General features: G+C 32.2%; 1 protein-coding gene across 1 annotated transcript in view; it reads left to right on the plus strand.

Moving 5' to 3' along the window:
• Positions 1-17,222, plus strand: part of LOC129222932 (uncharacterized) — a 57,251-nt gene extending 40,029 nt beyond the window's left edge. Inside the window, exon 2 of the mRNA XM_054857493.1 lies at positions 15,772-17,222. Within this exon, the coding sequence (XP_054713468.1) occupies positions 15,772-17,222 (1,451 nt within the window). The remainder of the gene's footprint in view (positions 1-15,771) is intronic.
• Positions 17,223-17,739: the final 517 nt, after the last annotated feature.

The following is a 17,739-nucleotide window of genomic DNA, read 5'->3' on the forward strand; positions in this document are numbered from 1 at the left end:
GTCAAGAAACATATCTCAAACGCATTTTGGAAGATATTGTCTTACCTTGGTCGTAAAAGTTCTTTGGAAACAAAAGATGGGCCTTCCAACAGGATTCCACACCTGCACATAGAGCTAAAAGCACTCGATACTGGCGCAAGACACATTTTTTTGGACTTCATTGGAGCTCAAGAATGGCCACCGTATTCCCCAGATTTGAATCCAATTTCTTATTCTGTTTGATCCATCGTAGAGACAAGGGTGTGTGCTAAACCTCATAAAACTTTGACATCCCAAAAGAAATCCTTATGCAATGGATGGGATAAAATATCAGCAAGCGAGATGCGGCCAAGAGTCGAAAATGTGCCTCATTTAAAGCTCTGTATTAATCCTAAAGGAAGCCACTTTGAAAATTTGTTAATATATTAGACGAAATAGTGTATTCATATTTATTTTGAAGTTTGGTCGTAATATTTTCTTTAACATTAAAGTTATGCTGTATTATGCGTGTCTAAGTTATTTCTTGTCAACCTGTAAAGTACGTGAATTTGTAATAAACTGCAGACACGTGTTTCAGGGTTAAGAGGAATTCCTTTTTTAATGTAAAGGAAGTGACCTTGAGGAGGAAAAAGACATACGTCAAAAGGCTTTTGGTTAAGAGTTTGCATTCTAAATGAAATAAGGGAATACTGCTTCAAATTTAGCCCACAATTGATTAAGCACTTTAACGTTATTTAAACCTCCGATTAAAATTTTTCCTCAGAAAATAAATTAATTTTTGACACTAAGAAAAATGTTGAAATGATCAATTGAAAAATAAAAACTGCACTCTCTTTCTTTAAAAAAAAAAGAAAAAAAAAGCATTTCACTTTACCAAAAATTTTCGATAAAAAATCTTTCTATAAGAACATGAGAAAAAGGTAAGAAAAGTTTAATCTTACACTCAAGTATTATCTAGAAAATAGCGATTTGGGAAAGATTGATGATGCCCTAGATGAAATAAAAGTTTTGCTACGTAGTTTTTTCCCTTCTGCTTTCTATTCATCGCTATCAACTATTCATAAGGAATTCGGTTCTCAGAACTATTTTTTTTTTATCTTACATGGTGATGATTGGAAATTGATGGTTCAATGAAACTTTGCACGAAACTAGAACCAACATTATTTCTTTCTTATCTGGTTGTTGTAGCCGACAAAAGAAATGATTTTTATGCGTTAGATAAAATTTTCAAGTGTGCCGAAAAAAAAAAATCTTTGATATTTCTAAGGGATTTACTTTTGACTTTACAATAAGACTAAAATATTTTGAGAGCTGAACGGAAAACTTGCGAGCCAAAAAAAAAAAGCTACGTTAAATGAAAAAGCTTTGTATTTCTGTGTGGCGTACTTTTCTACAAAATAGCATCCATAATAAACTATTTTTTAGACAAAAAATTGCTCTTATGCGCTGAAAATAAACTTCCTTAGGATTTTTTTTTTCAGCAAAATTTAAAGTTACATTAGAATGAAGTCTTACAAACAGACCGTTACTCGGGTTACTCATGTGTTTATTTAATTATTTTTCCACCGATACAGGTTCGAAATTTTATGTTTGGAACAATTTTCGTTTAAATTCAGCCCTATAATCTGCATCTCTTCGTGTGCTTATATATGTCTGAAAAAAAGGGTAGGGGAATGTGGGGCAAAGTGAAATAGTGAAATATTTACTCTGCGTTTAGTGCCATCTATCTTGTAATATTTTAACTATGTAGTAAAACACATAGTCCATTTAGTCCATTCCAGTCATTAGAAAAATATCGCCGCAGATTGAAGCATTTGATAATACAGACAATTTTTAAAAAAATGATAGTCATATTGTAATATTTTGTTATTAAAAAAAATAAGTATAAAATGATAAAGTTCTTATTTTTCACATTTCAAATATTAATTGAGGTCATCTAATTTTCAATGCAGTATTAATTTAGTTAATATTAAGCTTATTTGTATTTAAATAATTTTTTCAATTAGTAAGTCCATGCGGGGCAAAGTGGATGGGGCAAAGGGAAATAGTTTACTCACTCAATCACTTACAAAATCACTTACAATTTCATTTATTAATTCACTTATTTATTCATTCATTCATTTATTTTCTTATTCATTCGTTCTTTTACTTGATCATTTTTTTCCTTCACACATAAATTAATTATTTTTTTAATTATTTGTTTAATATTTCAGTATCTTTTCATTCATTCATTCATTCTTTTGTTTACCGATTCATTTGATCAAAGATGTTTTTATAATCGAGTAGAAAGTAGAAATATATATATATTTTTTTACTTTGCCCCATGAAAAAAAAAGTGAAAATTTTCCACTTTTTTTGAAGGCGCAAATTTACTGCCAAAAATTAAAAATATACTGTTTCAATGCAAGTTTTATTGTAAAATACAATGTTCTTTCATTATGCACTGTAATTTTCAAAACAAATTTCCAATTTGTTCATTTTGAAAAAGCTCAGTCATTTTAACTATTTCACTTTGCCCCACACTCCGCAACTTGAATTTATAATGTTCCTTATGAAAAATTCGCTAATGGTTTCGATTAACTAAAACATTACGCCTAGCAGTTTGACAGAATGTTTTTGATTCTATTTCACAATAAATGGTCAGATTTTTTTATATATAAAAGTGATTCTATTTTACTTTCAGAAAGTTGTTTCAGCTTTTAAAAAGTTATATTTTTCATAAAGTGCAGCCTAAGCCTCTTCATGGAGGGAGATTTAACTATTACAAAAATACTGGAGTACGGAAAACTTGGCCTATAAAGTTTTTGATAAACTTCTAGTTTTATTACATTAAGAGCTGATGCATTTTAAGATTTACGTGAAGATTTCTTTTTAAGTACATTGGCAAATTCAGCTGGAAAATATTTTAAATACAGTTGCAAATCGCTGTTTTGAGCAAACATCTTCAAAATCTTCAAAATAAAGTATTTGTGTAGCGATAAAATTAAATATACAAAACAAATTACGATGGACTGATGGATAATTATAACCAGGATCTAATCACACTGATACAATTTAGGAGCACAAATTATCCCTAAATAAATTAAGACATTACTTGGATAATGGCTTCTACTAAAATGAAACACTTTTGCGTGTGGAATTATTGCGGAATTTCTGTCATCCATTAAGAGAATAAAACGTCCCTGCTTAAATTTATTGTGCAATAAATCTAAAGTATGGGCGTAAGCTTTACTTTTATTTATATTGTTTTTTTTTCTGTGTTTAAACCCTTTAAAGAGATTTAGTGCACAAACGTTTGTTTCTAAAATTTGTTCAGTTAATTCCCCAGAATTAACTGCTTTACAGAAAAGTTGTGTATCAAAATTGAGGCATGTGTAAAAAACAAGTGTTATATTTCTCTTTTTGCTCAAGTGTATGTCTGACATTATGCTTACATTATGCTTAAGTAAATGCTAATTTACTTAAGATTATGCGTAAGTAAACTAGCAAGAGTCGGCTGAGGATAAATTTTTCGTTTCGTAGCGCTGTTAAAACTAAGTGAACTTTTATTTATGTAGTTGTCACAAAACTCTTGATATGTCTTCTGAATGATAGTTTTGAGGAAACTAGAAGTAAACTAAAAGGGTTGTTCAAACATAAATATTCCACTTCGGTGAGCTATGAAAACAAAATAACTTTTTATTTATATAGTTGTCACAAAACTCTTGATGTGTCTTCTGAATGATAGTTTTGAGGAAACTAGAAGTAAACTAAAAGGGTTGTTCAAACATAAATATTCCACTTCGGAGAGATATGAAAACAAAATAACTTTTTATTTATGTAGTTGTCACAAAACTCTTGATATGTCTTCTGAATGATAGTTTTGAGGAAACTAGAAGTAAACTAAAAGGGTTGTTCAAACATAAATATTCCACTTCGGAGAGATATGAAAACAAAATAACTTTTTATTTATGTAGTTGTCACAAAACTCTTGATATGTCTTCTGAATGATAGTTTTGAGGAAACTAGAAGTAAACTAAAAGGGTTGTTCAAACATAAATATTCCACTATATTCGGTGAGCTATGAAAACAAAATAACTTTTTATTTATGTAGTTGTCACAAAACTCTTGATAAGTCTTCTGAATGTTAGTCTTGAGAAAACTAGAAGCAAACTAAAAAAGTCGCTTAAAAACAAATTTTTCGTTTCGACGTGCTATTAAAACAAAGTAAATTTTCATTTATGTAGTTGTACCTGCCGTTTAATACGGCTAAAAGATCTATAGCTTTTCGGCATGTAGCATTTGCTCAACTTGCCATCCATCCTCTTGGGACATATTGGATATCCAGCTCAACATCAAAAAATTGGAGCAAAGTAATAAGATTATCGTTCTCCGGTGGATCCCAGGCCAATGTGGCTTAAGTGGCAACAAACATGCCGACACACTAGAAAAGAGGGGTTCAGCTGTCTCGCAAATATCACGCAGCAGCGTTCCATTCCGCACCGTGAAAAGCCATATCCGAAATTCGTTTTCCTCTCAACATCAGGAGGTTGAGGTCTCGAACCAGCTCGAAACATTGGAATGTTCAATCATATCTGAATGGCCCCGCCGTAAGGCGGTTGCCATGTTTAGACTTAGTGTACAACATGACTGCCTGGCTGGACATCTCTTTAAAATTGGTGTTTATGCGACTTCAATCTGTATGTACCCTTTGCGGAGATCTCACCTTTATGCCACTACATTTCCCACTGCAGAGCACTCTAAGCGAGCTCCTTGGTAGAACGGTACTTGGAGGCAAAAAGCCGAATGAGACAATGACTTTTTTCCCCCGTTCCTTGTTTTAGTTCTGTTTGTATTTGCCAATTTTTCAAGTTCTCTGCCATTTGAAATAAATAAAATTTTTACCAAAGCTCTTGATATGTCTTCTGAATGTTAGTTTTGTGAAAACTAGAAGTAAACTAAAAGAGTCGGTTAAGAATTTTTTTTCGTTTCGTGTGCTGCTTAAGCAAAGTAATTTTATGTAGTTGTCCCAAAATTCATATGTCCTCTGAATTTTAGTTTTGAGGAAACTAAGAACGGGATATTACAAAAATAGTAGATATACAGGGTAAGTGCAAATGATGGCCCAATTTCAAAAAATTACATTTTTGAAACTACTGCACATATTACAACAAGTGACCCATGAATTTGAAGAAAAATGTACCATTTTTTCGAGCACCAATTATCAACAGGTAACAATCATCTAGACATGTTGCAAATTTAGTCACTCTCACAACTGCTAGAGCACAGCGTATTTCAGCTAGATGAAGCTGGTCTTTATCCGATCTCATTGGTCTTTGCAGGTATGTATTTACTTGAATCAAGAGCTTCCACACCGATGGATAAGGAATGCGAGTGACGGAAATTTACCTTTTATCAAATAACCGGACTTAGACCATGTGATTTCTTTTTGTGGGGTTGCGTCAAAGACATTATTTACGTACCGTATGCGTCGAAAACCCAACTAGAACTTAAAGAACGTGTTTTCGCAGCATTACGAACTATTGATAAAGTGATGCTACGAAATGTATCGAAGAAACTGTGTTACAGAAGGAACGCATGCTATATAAAAGGAAGGTCACACATCGAACATTTCTAACTAAAAAAAAAAAAACTTGGTATATTTTTCTTTATATTCATGTATCACTTATTGAAATATGTCCAGAAGTTTCAAAAAGTATGATTTTTTAAAAATCAGTCAAATTATTTTTACTCACCCTATATTTTTCCATTCAAAATTCGACTTTTCGGTTTGAGTTAAAAATATTTTTAACGGGAAAAAATTGCTTCAAAACCTGTGTGAAATAATTCAACTTAAAAACGTTTCTAAGATTCATGGAACATTTTCCACCCATTGCGTATGTTGTTGAATAAAAGTATTAATTTTAGAAAGAGAAATAAAGTCAGAAGATTTATAGATTAATAACAACTTCAAACGCTTTGGAAATTCCCTAGGAACTAACTCTAAATTGATTTATGAAATTGAATAGCCTAAATCCTTAACTTCTAAAATAAGACATAAATCTTCTCTTAGAAATTACATTTTCAATTATGATGTGTGCTTTATACTTTCAGTGAAATGTCATACGGTTTTGGATCATGTGGCGTAAGACTCATTCAGCTATTAGTTCGAAATTTTGTCGTAAGTTTAGTTGAACAATCTGAAAAAAAAAATGACAGTCATGTAATCTTCAGTTACATCTATTCATGTCCTAGCGCTAACTACTTTATATCTGGCAATATGTTCACTCTGTAGTGATACAAGTAGTCTATTCCAGTCAGGATAAATCAAAGTTGCGAAGATCAAAGCATGTGATAAATTTTTAAAAATTAATATTCATATTGTAATATTTTGTGGTAAGTGAAAAAATATTTTTATTATTATAAAAAGATGAAATTCTTGTTATTAACATTTTAAACATTCATTCAGACCAACATTCGCAACATAGTTTTGTGTTAGTTTCCTTGCTAATATAGAATGTTGAAGGAAAAGATTGTTTTACAGATTTATGTGTAACTTTTTTTTCCGATTCTATTCGAACTTCAAAGCCGTATTTTGGCGATGCACGAAAGCAAATGCTTTACTAAATCTTCTGATAAAATTATTTATATAGAGTTTTATGGATATGAGCAAGCACTTAAACTTAAAAACAAAACATACATGAAATTAACCAAAAATAAAAAGCATCGTTAGAAGCAGATGCGCAATCAAGGGGAAAGTTTTGATGATAAAACCTCTCTCAGAACACTTGGTTGGATTCCCCCATATAATGCCTATCTTAGTAAGGTAGTTCATATGCACAAACAGGCGATTATGACCAAAAAATCTCCTCAGAAGGTAGTTTTTGGATGCGCTACTGGTTAGGAGCACAAAAAGTAGTAATGAAAGTTACATGCACGGGTTCGGAGATAATACGAACAACTTTTCAATTCAAATGATATGATTGAATGGAAATGTGCAGGGAAAAAATTTTTGATTGCTAGTTTGTGCTTCGCACGTAGCCTCCGATTATTATCTTGATAAAAGCGTACGAATTGCTCATCACTCCCCACTGCAAGATTAGGAGGGAAAACATCGAAGTGAGAATGCAAGAAATGATCTTCAATAACACTCTGCATTCCATCGTTTCATATTTTTGCGACAAGTTTTCATTAAAAATTTGGCATTTTTAATTTTAGGACTGACTAAAAATCCTGGAGTTGCCTCCTTTACATACAACAAAAACGCTAGTTCCTTTTAGTCGGATTTTCATGCAAGTCATTGTTATTCATGACCGTTCTTATTTGTGGGACAACAAAAATGACTTCTTTTAATTTAGCATCACTTAATTTGGGAAAAATACTTTTCAACACACAAAAATCCTTTACCATTTTCATCCAGGTAAAACCGTTTACATTCAGGTCATGGGTTTGACAAAATTTTTCGTCAAACCGAGTTTTATATGCAAGGGCGGAAGAATCATTTTCTTGAGAAATAAAAGGTAAATTCAAAATTACGAGCTGTCACTTCAGAAACTTACAGCAAGTCTAATTGAAGTAAAATATTAGATTAAAAAATAACTGTTGCAGATGATATTTTCTACAGTATATACCAACAAGCTTTTTTATACTTCTAATTATTAAAATATATATGAAATTAAATTTTTTTCATCACATTATAAGCGAGGGTGCATGAAAATATTATAGTGGCTGTAACTAAGAAACGTGATGTATTGGACACCCATATCATTTGGCAATTTTGGTTACAGTTGAATGATTAAGTCGATACTCTTGATTGTATTCATGTTGGAAAATCTTGTCACATAGTGTAATGGGTAATTTCACCGTCAATCCGACTCGATAATTTCACCAACATTTTGTTATAGATCTTAACATTTTAGTTAAGCAGGAGAAAGCACACTTTTGATCTTTACATTTGATACAAAGATACCTCCTGACGCAGTATCATCTTTATCTTTACTAATATAAACGGTGAAAGTTTATCTGTCTGGATGTCTGACTCTCTCTCTGTCTGGATCTCTCTCTGTCAGGATGTCTGGATCTCTGTGACACGCATAGCGCCTAGACCGTTCAGCCGATTTGCATGAAATTTAGTGCAAAATTAGTTTGTAGCATGAGGGTGTGCACCTCAAAGCGATTTTTCGAAAATTATATTTGGTTCTTTTTCTATTCCAATTTTAAGAACATTTTACCGAGCAAATCATCACAATGTGGGAACGAATAAGTTACGAAGTTATCATAACGTGGAATCGTAACATGGGCGACCAAATGAACATAGCAAACTGGCGAGAAATTCATCATCCATTTTTTGTAAATATACAGGCGAACCAAATGGCCTTTTAAATTTCTACTACGGACAAAGCCGTGTGGATACCACTAGTTTTTAATAAATAAGTTTGTTACTTAAAATTTAAGTAATTTGCATGTGTCGCGTGCGGGACATCCAAAGTCAACCTCTTGTAGTTTGCTGTTGCATTACTTATTATTTTTTCTCTAATAATATAACAATGACGAAACAAATTTTAGGTTTTGAAGGCTAAGATTTCAACGCAAAAGAAACATATCTCATTTGTTAAGAAATAACAATTTAAACCATTGAAAAAATGGCTCCCAAAAGCGTTCGTACACCTTAAAATTTTGTAGTAAAACCAACATAACGCAAAACTGAATACGAATATGAAGTCTAAATTTTTTTCATATCATTCCTATGACATTCTAAATAAAACTCAGTAGTATTTTTCAAAACATTGCCTGATTTTATTTTTGAAATTTGTCGAAAAACGAAGAGACAGAGAAAAAATACGACACAAAAGTCATCGCACACTGAAATATTTTCGTATAAATTCATGGTTAAATTTATCACATGTCGTTTTTTTTATAATTTTTGCATTGTGTTGACACTGTAGAGTCATTTAACTTTAATTTTTTGTTTATTTATTCCCAGTATTCTGCTTATTATTTTTAAATGGCTGTCATTTTTGTAAAAAAGAACAAACATCATTCGAAATTTGATTTTTCTTCTCTCACAGTAGCGGTAAATTGGTTTGTAACGTCTCTAAATTAGTTAATTTATGCCATTCTATAGTGAAGTGCTTGATAAAATGCTTTAAACAGAAGAATCGGATCGAAAATAAAGTAAGGAAAGGTCGACCGGCAAAGTTATAACAAAGCGTGATCGGAGATTTACAGTTAAAAAATTATGAAAAATAAACATTTGAGTGCTGTTAAAGTTTCTGCAGAATTTAATGAAACATTTTACGTTTAATTTTCACCTAAAATTGCTCTTCAAGTTCTCTGATTAGCTGGATTAAATGGGACCTCCTCCCGCAGAAATTTTCTTATTCGTGCGAAAAACAGAAAGCTTTCGCTTTTCGTCGCAAAATCAATGATAAATAAGCTCAAAACGTTTTGGAGTAACGTCTTACTTACACACGAAAATAAATTCAACATTTTTAGTTAAATTGTTGTATAGTTGTAAATAGAAGAAAAAAATGAGGAACTTAATCTTAAGAACTTAGTTGGATCAGTTAATCAGGACGGTGAAGGAGTTCTTGTCTGAGGGTGCATATAAGCATCAGGACTTGGAAGTTTGGAATTTTTGATAAAATAATGAATCACGCTGTTAATTTAAATATTTTAAAAAACAATTTTAAAATAGTAGCCCAAAATTTGGTTATCGGAAGCAACTTTGTTTTTTCTCAAGATAACGATAAGAAGCAACGGTTTTCAACGTTTGTGTCTGGTGCCCCAAAAATGATCCTTAAGCTTAGATATATCTCCTCAATCGCTAGATTTAAACTTAATGTAACATATTTAGAGATATCTGGAGGCTAGATTACGAAAATACGACTTTAAAACGAAAAGAGAGCAGGTAACAGTAACACTCGAAGTGTGGTTGAACACTTACTCAAAAATTGCACAAAAAAAAAAAAAAAAAAAAAAAAAAAAAAACATTGAAAGCTATTTGCAGACGTTCAAATGTTGTGGATGTTGAATGAGGTTATACTAAATAATAACTTAATAAAAAGTTAGGTTGTTCAATAATAAATAGACATTTTTTAAAGTGTATGAAGACTTTTGTGAGATAAAATTTCTGGCACTTTTTGGTTCTTGATTTTTAAAAAATTAAGTTTTAATACGTTATTAAAACTTTTCATGTAGTTTTGTTAGAAATAGATCATAGATCTTATAATTAAATACCTATTCCGAAATATTAATTTTATCCAATGGATAAGGGCCTATTTCATTGAAAGTCGTAGGTGTACGAACACTTTTGGGAGCCACTGTATGTGTATGTCCATTCTTCTGAAAACCGTCATTTTGTCCTGCACGTGACGGTTACCATGTTTCATTAAAATGAAATAATTTTTAAAAAGGTAATTGTGAAATGTTTTGCGTAAGAAGTCACACGTACTTTTGTGAATTCTTTAGCAACAAAATTTTGCTCATTACCCTTTAACTTATTGTTTTTAATGAAATGTATGAAGCTTCCCGTGCGGGACAAAATTTCCATTTTCAATAGAATGGCCATATTTTGTTTTGCATCCCATTTCCGACATTGCTCAAAGTGTCCTTAAATGACAAAATAATTTTTGAATCAGTTTAAAAAAGTTCATTCTAAACGGATTTAATAATTACTATTCCTTAATGTTGGGTATACTATAATTGGATATACTATATAGCTGGGTATACTATAGTTTAGGAGTGTTTCTTCCGGTTTTATATCAAGAATCGCAGTAAAACTATTCATGTAAGAGCAGGGCAGTTTAAATTAGAGAAATTGTGGCTTAAAATTACTTTAAATGACTGAACTGTTTAGAAATGTTCCCCTTTGACATGTTCCAGCAACTGAACATGTCAAAGGAACCTGAATTCCATCTCTCTTTAATGTAACTCAAGGGACTAATTAGTCTTATGCGCTCTTGTTTACACCAGAACGGTTTTGCGTTTGGTGGTAAATTGTGCTCCATTTTAAATAACTTTGCTATAGAGATTCCTTTAAGTCCTATTTATTCCTTTAAGTAATATCTTTGGATATTATGTTGATGACTACTTTGTTCTAAGGAAGCCAAACGGAGATGACATTTTGTCTTATTTATGAATTCAATAAATTCTTTCATTCCATTTTCATCTGAATAAAACTTTTACACTTGCAGTCTCTTTACCACCTTAAAAATATTCTCCGCACCTTTCAAAGTAACAAAAAAGAAATATATACACCCAAACCTGTTTTTGTGAGGCGTACATAAAAAGTCGGTCAAAGTTTCACGATTGGCAGTGTAAAAAATAGTTTTCGCAACGCAATTAAAAAGTATTTTTTTTCCATACAGTGGATAAAGACCGCATAAAAAAAACTCACGTAGATAAAAACCCAAAATCTTACTCTGTAACTAGGGGTTAAACCTCTAACGAGTTCAAGACACGGTAGCTACTTGGAATCTCACCAAACCTTTTTATCTGACTTTCAAACAGTGTTGAAATATTGGGGGAAATTTCCCCATTTTGGGGAAATCTGGTACTCTCCGGGGAAATTTTGGGGAAATGGGTTTTGAGGGGAATTCTTTGGGGAAAAATTTTTTCCTTGGGGAAAACCCGGGGAAAAATTTTTTTTTTCGTATTTGAATTCGCGTCTTGACATCTGGTAGTTATATTGTTTGTATCAAACAGCGTTGGTTTAGCTTTGCTCAACTTTATAGAATTCGCATTTCGCATTATGTGGAATATTATGCTACGGAATTCGCATTAATAGTTCTGCGTGAGTAACTAGTTGATACGTGAAACAGGCAAAAATAAATGTGATGAAAAATGTTCTTAGATAAATATATACAAAAATCATAGTTTAAACGTACATACAGAAGCAGAGTAAGTAAATGCGAGTAGAAAAAAAATATTTGGTTATTTCTTATCAATCGATCAGGCGCTTGTATTTATGACTAGTGGCACCCACACGGCTTTGCTCGTAGTAGAAAATTAAAAAGGTATTTTGGTTCCGCTCTATATATTTACAAATAATGCATGATGAATTTCTCGCCAATTGATTTGCCCACGTCACGATTCCGCATTATGATAACTTGGTAATTTAGTCGACCATTTTATGATAATTTTGCTCGGGAAAATGTTCTTAAAATTAGAATAGAAAAAGAACAAAATCGAATTTTCGAAAAATCGCTTAAAGATGCACACCCCCGTGCTACAAACTAATTTTTTGCCGAATTTCATGAAAATCGGTCGAACGGTCTAGGTGCTATGCGCGTCTCAGAGATCCTGACAGAGAGAGAGAGAGAGATTCAGACAGAGACTTTCAGCTTCATTATTAATAAAAATATAAAAAAAAGATAAAAGATAAAGAAGACAAAAAAAAAAAAAGCGAAAATGGGAAGAAGGAAAAAAGTTGGGGAATTTTATAAGAAAATTTGGTTATTTGGGGGAAAAAATGTTTTTTCAAGAGACAAAAATATCAGAGGAAGTCGGCTCATTTTATGAAAATATTAGTGGAAAAATAATTTTTGAATTTGGGGAATTTTGACAGAAAACATCGCTTTTTGGGGAAAAGTTGGTAGGGAATTGGGGAAATCTGGATTTGACCATCTGGCAACACTGCTTTCAAATACACATCTGAACATTTTTTTAAATTTCCTTTACATGTGTTCTTATTTTCCACTTACAAAACATTTCAAAACGTTTGCATTTATCCTTTGTAGTCTAACAACACGTGAATTTTCTTGCATTAAACTGGTTTCAAATCATTTTTGTCACTTGAAGTACCTACCTAACACTCGTTTTATAAAAATAGATTACTTCTTTGATTATGTCCCAACTTGATTGAAATTTTTATGTACCGAACAAAAAAAGAAAATCGCACGGGAAAAAAGTTTGTGTGTAGGGGAGAGTGTTGTACCTTGGGACGTTTATACTTAGGGACACTGCTAATTTCTCATAATCTATTTTTCGTAGCCATCTTTTCGTAATCTCTAATAGTAATCTTCACCACTAAATGGTGCCATAGTAAAAATCAGCATCAAATGAGTAAAATTGACGATTTTGTGAGAGAAAGAAAATTTCATGACTCAAAAGTAAATATTTTCTTCATTTTTATTTCCTTTTCTGTCTTTGTATTTGCAAATTTAATTAACTGAATTTTATTTTGTTATAAAAGAGAAGTAAGAGAAGTACTTTAAATATTTTGCTTATGAGAAAACAATGATAGTGCACCTAGATTGACCATTATTTTAGTTTTTCTTAAACCACATGGTGATGGTACCTTGGCACAGCCAAACATTTTGTACCTTAGGACACGTTTATAGGTACAACATATGCATGGTTCTTAATAATTAAGATATGTTTAGAATTATGGAACAATGTTCTAATATTATGTAGTCTTTTAAACTCATTTAATGTTAGATAATAATTCATAATTAATTATTCATGATTTAATTTACTACCATGATTTTTTTTCTGGTAGAAATTTGGTTCAATTATATGGCTGTTTCCTGAATCATGAAGACTTTCCCGTAGTACAATAGGATGTGTCCAAAGGTACAATAGGATGTTGTACCTTGCGACAGCTTGCAACTTAAACTTTAAATCGCTGGCAACATTTTTTTTCCAAACTGTCTGAATTTTAAAAAATATATTGCATAGATGTATGTTGGGGTATTTTAATGTAACTTTTAGGTTTTAAATTTGATTCAAATATTGAGGTTGAAAATTAAAATATGAAAAGTGTCCCAAGGTACAACACTCTCTCCTACTGCTTTTTACACTGAGATGAAAACATTTGTTTTGTCCTGAACTACTCAAAGCCGAACGAAATTTTCTAAAAACAGTGGCGGAATAAAGATTATCCGGCTACGCTAAAACTTCTACAAAAAAAAAAAAAAGTCACAAGACTTTTTTTTTAATACTTCAGGCAGTTCAACACACACATTTCTTTTTTCCCTTCCTACTGTTATTCTTCAAAGTTCAAGAACTCCCAATTGTTTTGACTTTCTGATTGTATTTTCACCTGTCGAATATCTTAATTTTTTTCGGTTTTAATATGCTGTGCATAACCTTTCAAAATAACCACGCTGAAATTTATAAACAAAAATTTTTTTTGTCAATGTGCCTGTTTTTACATTAATTGAGCTTTTGAAAAAAAAAAGGAAAACAAAATGTGTAAAAAGAATAGTTGCAAAAGTTCAGCATAGTCAGCATCGTTGGAATTCCAACCAGATATTTAACTTAATTTTATTAATATTCTAGCGTTTCATGCTGAAATTAAAAAATAAACAAGGTATGAAAGTAGAAGAAATAATGCGTGTATTATGTGCTTCATTGTATTTATTAAAAAGTCAAACACTTTCGAGAGCTAATTTTTCGTCTAGTTTCTAGAAAGAATAATAGCGTGAAACACTTTTTTTTTCATGATGAGATAGCGTAATCTCTTGTTAAAATATCACCAAAAAAAAAAGGAATCCCTAATTAAATAGATTAATGGTAACAAATACATATTTTTTTTAATGGAAACTAAGATTTTTCTGAAACTAATTTTAAAGCTTTGTAATATATGTGTCTATATGTCTATCTGGTTACCTTCACCGGGCAATTTCTGATAGAATGACTTGAGTGGTATTGCTTGTAACAGGGCCGTATACAAAAAGGGGGGTCTTAGGGTTCACTCCCCCCCCCCCTCGAAAAGTTCGGTTTGACATTTAAATGTTCGTTTATATTTAAAAATTTCCAAAAAAATATTGTTCCAAAACTCAAATGTATTTCATATGTATGCATAAAACGCTTTCATAACAGATAACTCGACGACTTGAATATTAGCACAAATAGCGCAAAGTTCCGCATGAAAGTTTTAAAACCCTCCCCAAATTTATTTTTCTGGTTACGGCCCTCGCTTGTAAAATCGTTTTATAGTGACTGTATTCCAGCTTCATTGCTTTATTTCTTAAATTTTTCTCAAACTGTTCAATTTTAAACATTTTGGGAGAAGTTTGACATCCAATAAGAATACTGAGCTTTACAAGAATATTTGAAACCCCTGCAACTAGGAGGCAAATTTGCTTTTGACTGCTACATTAGGAAACAACTTTAAATGCGTTCATAAAAGAGTTTTTGATTTGCTTATAAAACATATGTATTTTTCGAAATTCAAAAATATGTACCAACTAAATCTACGGGCGAAGTTTAGGCATTTTATCTGAGCAACAACTAACGTAAATCCAAACGATGGAACATCAACGATTCAAAAGAAAAGCATGCCATTATAAGCAGTAATTTTTATTATGCTGTTGATTGTTTCCCTTTTAGATAAAACATTTATGAATAATCAAATCGAGTTAATGCACGTAATTTTTAAAGCAACCAATATGTTATGATGAAAGTTTATTTTTTATTATTTAAGTTTAAAAAAACTAAACTCATCTAGAAGGAATCTTTCTCACCTTTCTTTCGATGTTAAATACAATTCTGTGAAGTGTTTGTCATCTGTAATTTACGTTAAACGAAAGTAAAAATTTATTCACATGAAAAATCAAATATGCATTGTGATATTAAAATACTAATCTAAGCAAAAAAAAAAAAAAAAAAGAAAAAACTACTTTATCACACAACTATTTAATTGGCAATGTGAATAAAAATTGAGAACATTATTAAATAAGTATTTATTATTTTTTTAAGGTTTTTATGGACTCTTAATTAATATTTGATGGTAATTACTTATGAAAGAATTGACTTTGAACCTATTTCACATCGATCAATTTTTAAAGACTATTATTTTATTTTCAGTAACGTCTTCAAACGAGTTCTACTCTGAAGCTCCCTGCGAACTTCATCCCTTGTCTGCTTACAAAGACATCCATGGAAACCTTTGGGGCATTGGAGATGGAAATTTATGGTGGTTCAACTCTACCAATTTATCGTGGTCTCTTTTGCCATTACCAAATGGTTCTGCATCTTCTGAACCATGGAGGGTGGCTTGTGCTGACCCTCGTCATTACGTGGCCATTGTTGGAAAGAACGCAACCTTGGTTCTACATTTACCATGGCAACACTGGCAGTTAGCTGATACAGACGATGTCAGCTTGGGTTACGTTGATAAAGATGCCACCTGGTGCGTATTTGGGTTTTTATTTGGAGTTGACCCATTAAGGGAAACTCTCTATCTTCTTGATCCAACAGAAGCTCACTGGACTGTTAGGGAAGATCTTCCAATACAGGACAACGTAAATTGGTCAACTCCTTATGGTATCGTCAATACTTGGGTAGGTTATGACGGGGAATTGATTTTGGTCGAAAGATTTGGTGACTACAGGAGAGTTATGTACACCAATTCTTCAGGAATACATTGGGTGACGTTAAGCGAAGCTACGTCTAACAATTTATGGCCCGATCTAGACAAGGAAGGACGATCACTCTCCTGGTATCTTGGCGGTGAAAAGATGTGGCTATGGAAAAATAACTCTGGCAAAAACGAGTTGTGGTCTTTTAATTACAACACTACACTTTGGGAAGAAGGCGACAAAAGGTTTGTGGAAAAATTGCCATCATTTGATAGTGTATTGACAGCTTGGGAAGATGACGACAGCTACTGTATTCTGAAAAGAAGTTCCGAGTGCACAGCTCAATATAGTATCAGCCACGTAGAATGCTGGTCTGAAGATGATATGGTAGCTCACGAAAGACGAACTCACGCTCCAAATATTCAGGAACGTGTATTGACAGATTTTGTTACAGGACCTATGACTGAAGTTGAAAATGACGTACCACATCCAAACTATACATCTACATCTCATTCAATACTCGCTCCAATGACAACTAAAGAAATTCCGCCATCACCAATCAACATTAATTCAGTAAAATTTAAGTACGAAGGGGGGCCACTGGTAGTCCCTGTTAGTGGAATTGGGAAGGTACCGATTCGGTCCACCGAATCGATAACACTTGTAGGACCAGGAAAGTCTCAAGTTTCTGTTTCTGTGTATCCAGCTCGTGATTGGGCGTGGCATCAACACACCAGCGTTTTTGGTTCAGTTATATTTTTCGGTACTTCACTCACCATATTTGGACTCGTTGGATTCTTTTGGTGCGTTAGAAAATGTGTGCATTTTCCAAAAGAAGCACTTTTGCTAAGAGATCCCCCTTCAGTGCGTTATACAGCGATTCCAGATTCTTTAGGTTACGATTCTCGCAAACCGGTTCCGGCAACTTATACCGTCATTCCCGATTCTATTGCTTAAAAAAGCAGTCAATAGAACTCGAAAGAATATCACGTCAAATTGATATCTAATCAATAAATGACTTTAAAAACTTTACCCTGTTTATTGGGTTTAAAAAGTTGCATTGATAAGATTTTTCTTGAATGATACTTTACAACATATCTTCTTAAATTCCGAATTGGTCAATGACTGCCCACTTTTGCCTTCCTAACTTAGAACAAAATTCAGGTTTTTAGATCAAATAGTGATTACTTTTCTTTTTCGTGCTTTGAGAAAATCTTAAATTATACCAACACAATTTTCAGAAGCTTCAAGTAACAAGCAATTTACACAATTTAAAGGTGTAACTATATCACCATAGTTCTAAATAAACCTTATCCAAAGGCACCCATATGCAAAATTTCAAAGGGGGAATCAGATATTTTCCCTCTAGTTTAGCAGGATATTCTTCCTGTGGAAACCGATTTCAATACAGATTAGTTATTAAAATTCAACATTTTCAATGACTTATTCATTAATGGCTGGAGAAGAAATATTT

This window comes from Uloborus diversus, chromosome 5, assembly GCF_026930045.1.
Source record: "Uloborus diversus isolate 005 chromosome 5, Udiv.v.3.1, whole genome shotgun sequence".
Classification (NCBI taxonomy): Eukaryota; Metazoa; Arthropoda; class Arachnida; order Araneae; family Uloboridae; genus Uloborus; species Uloborus diversus.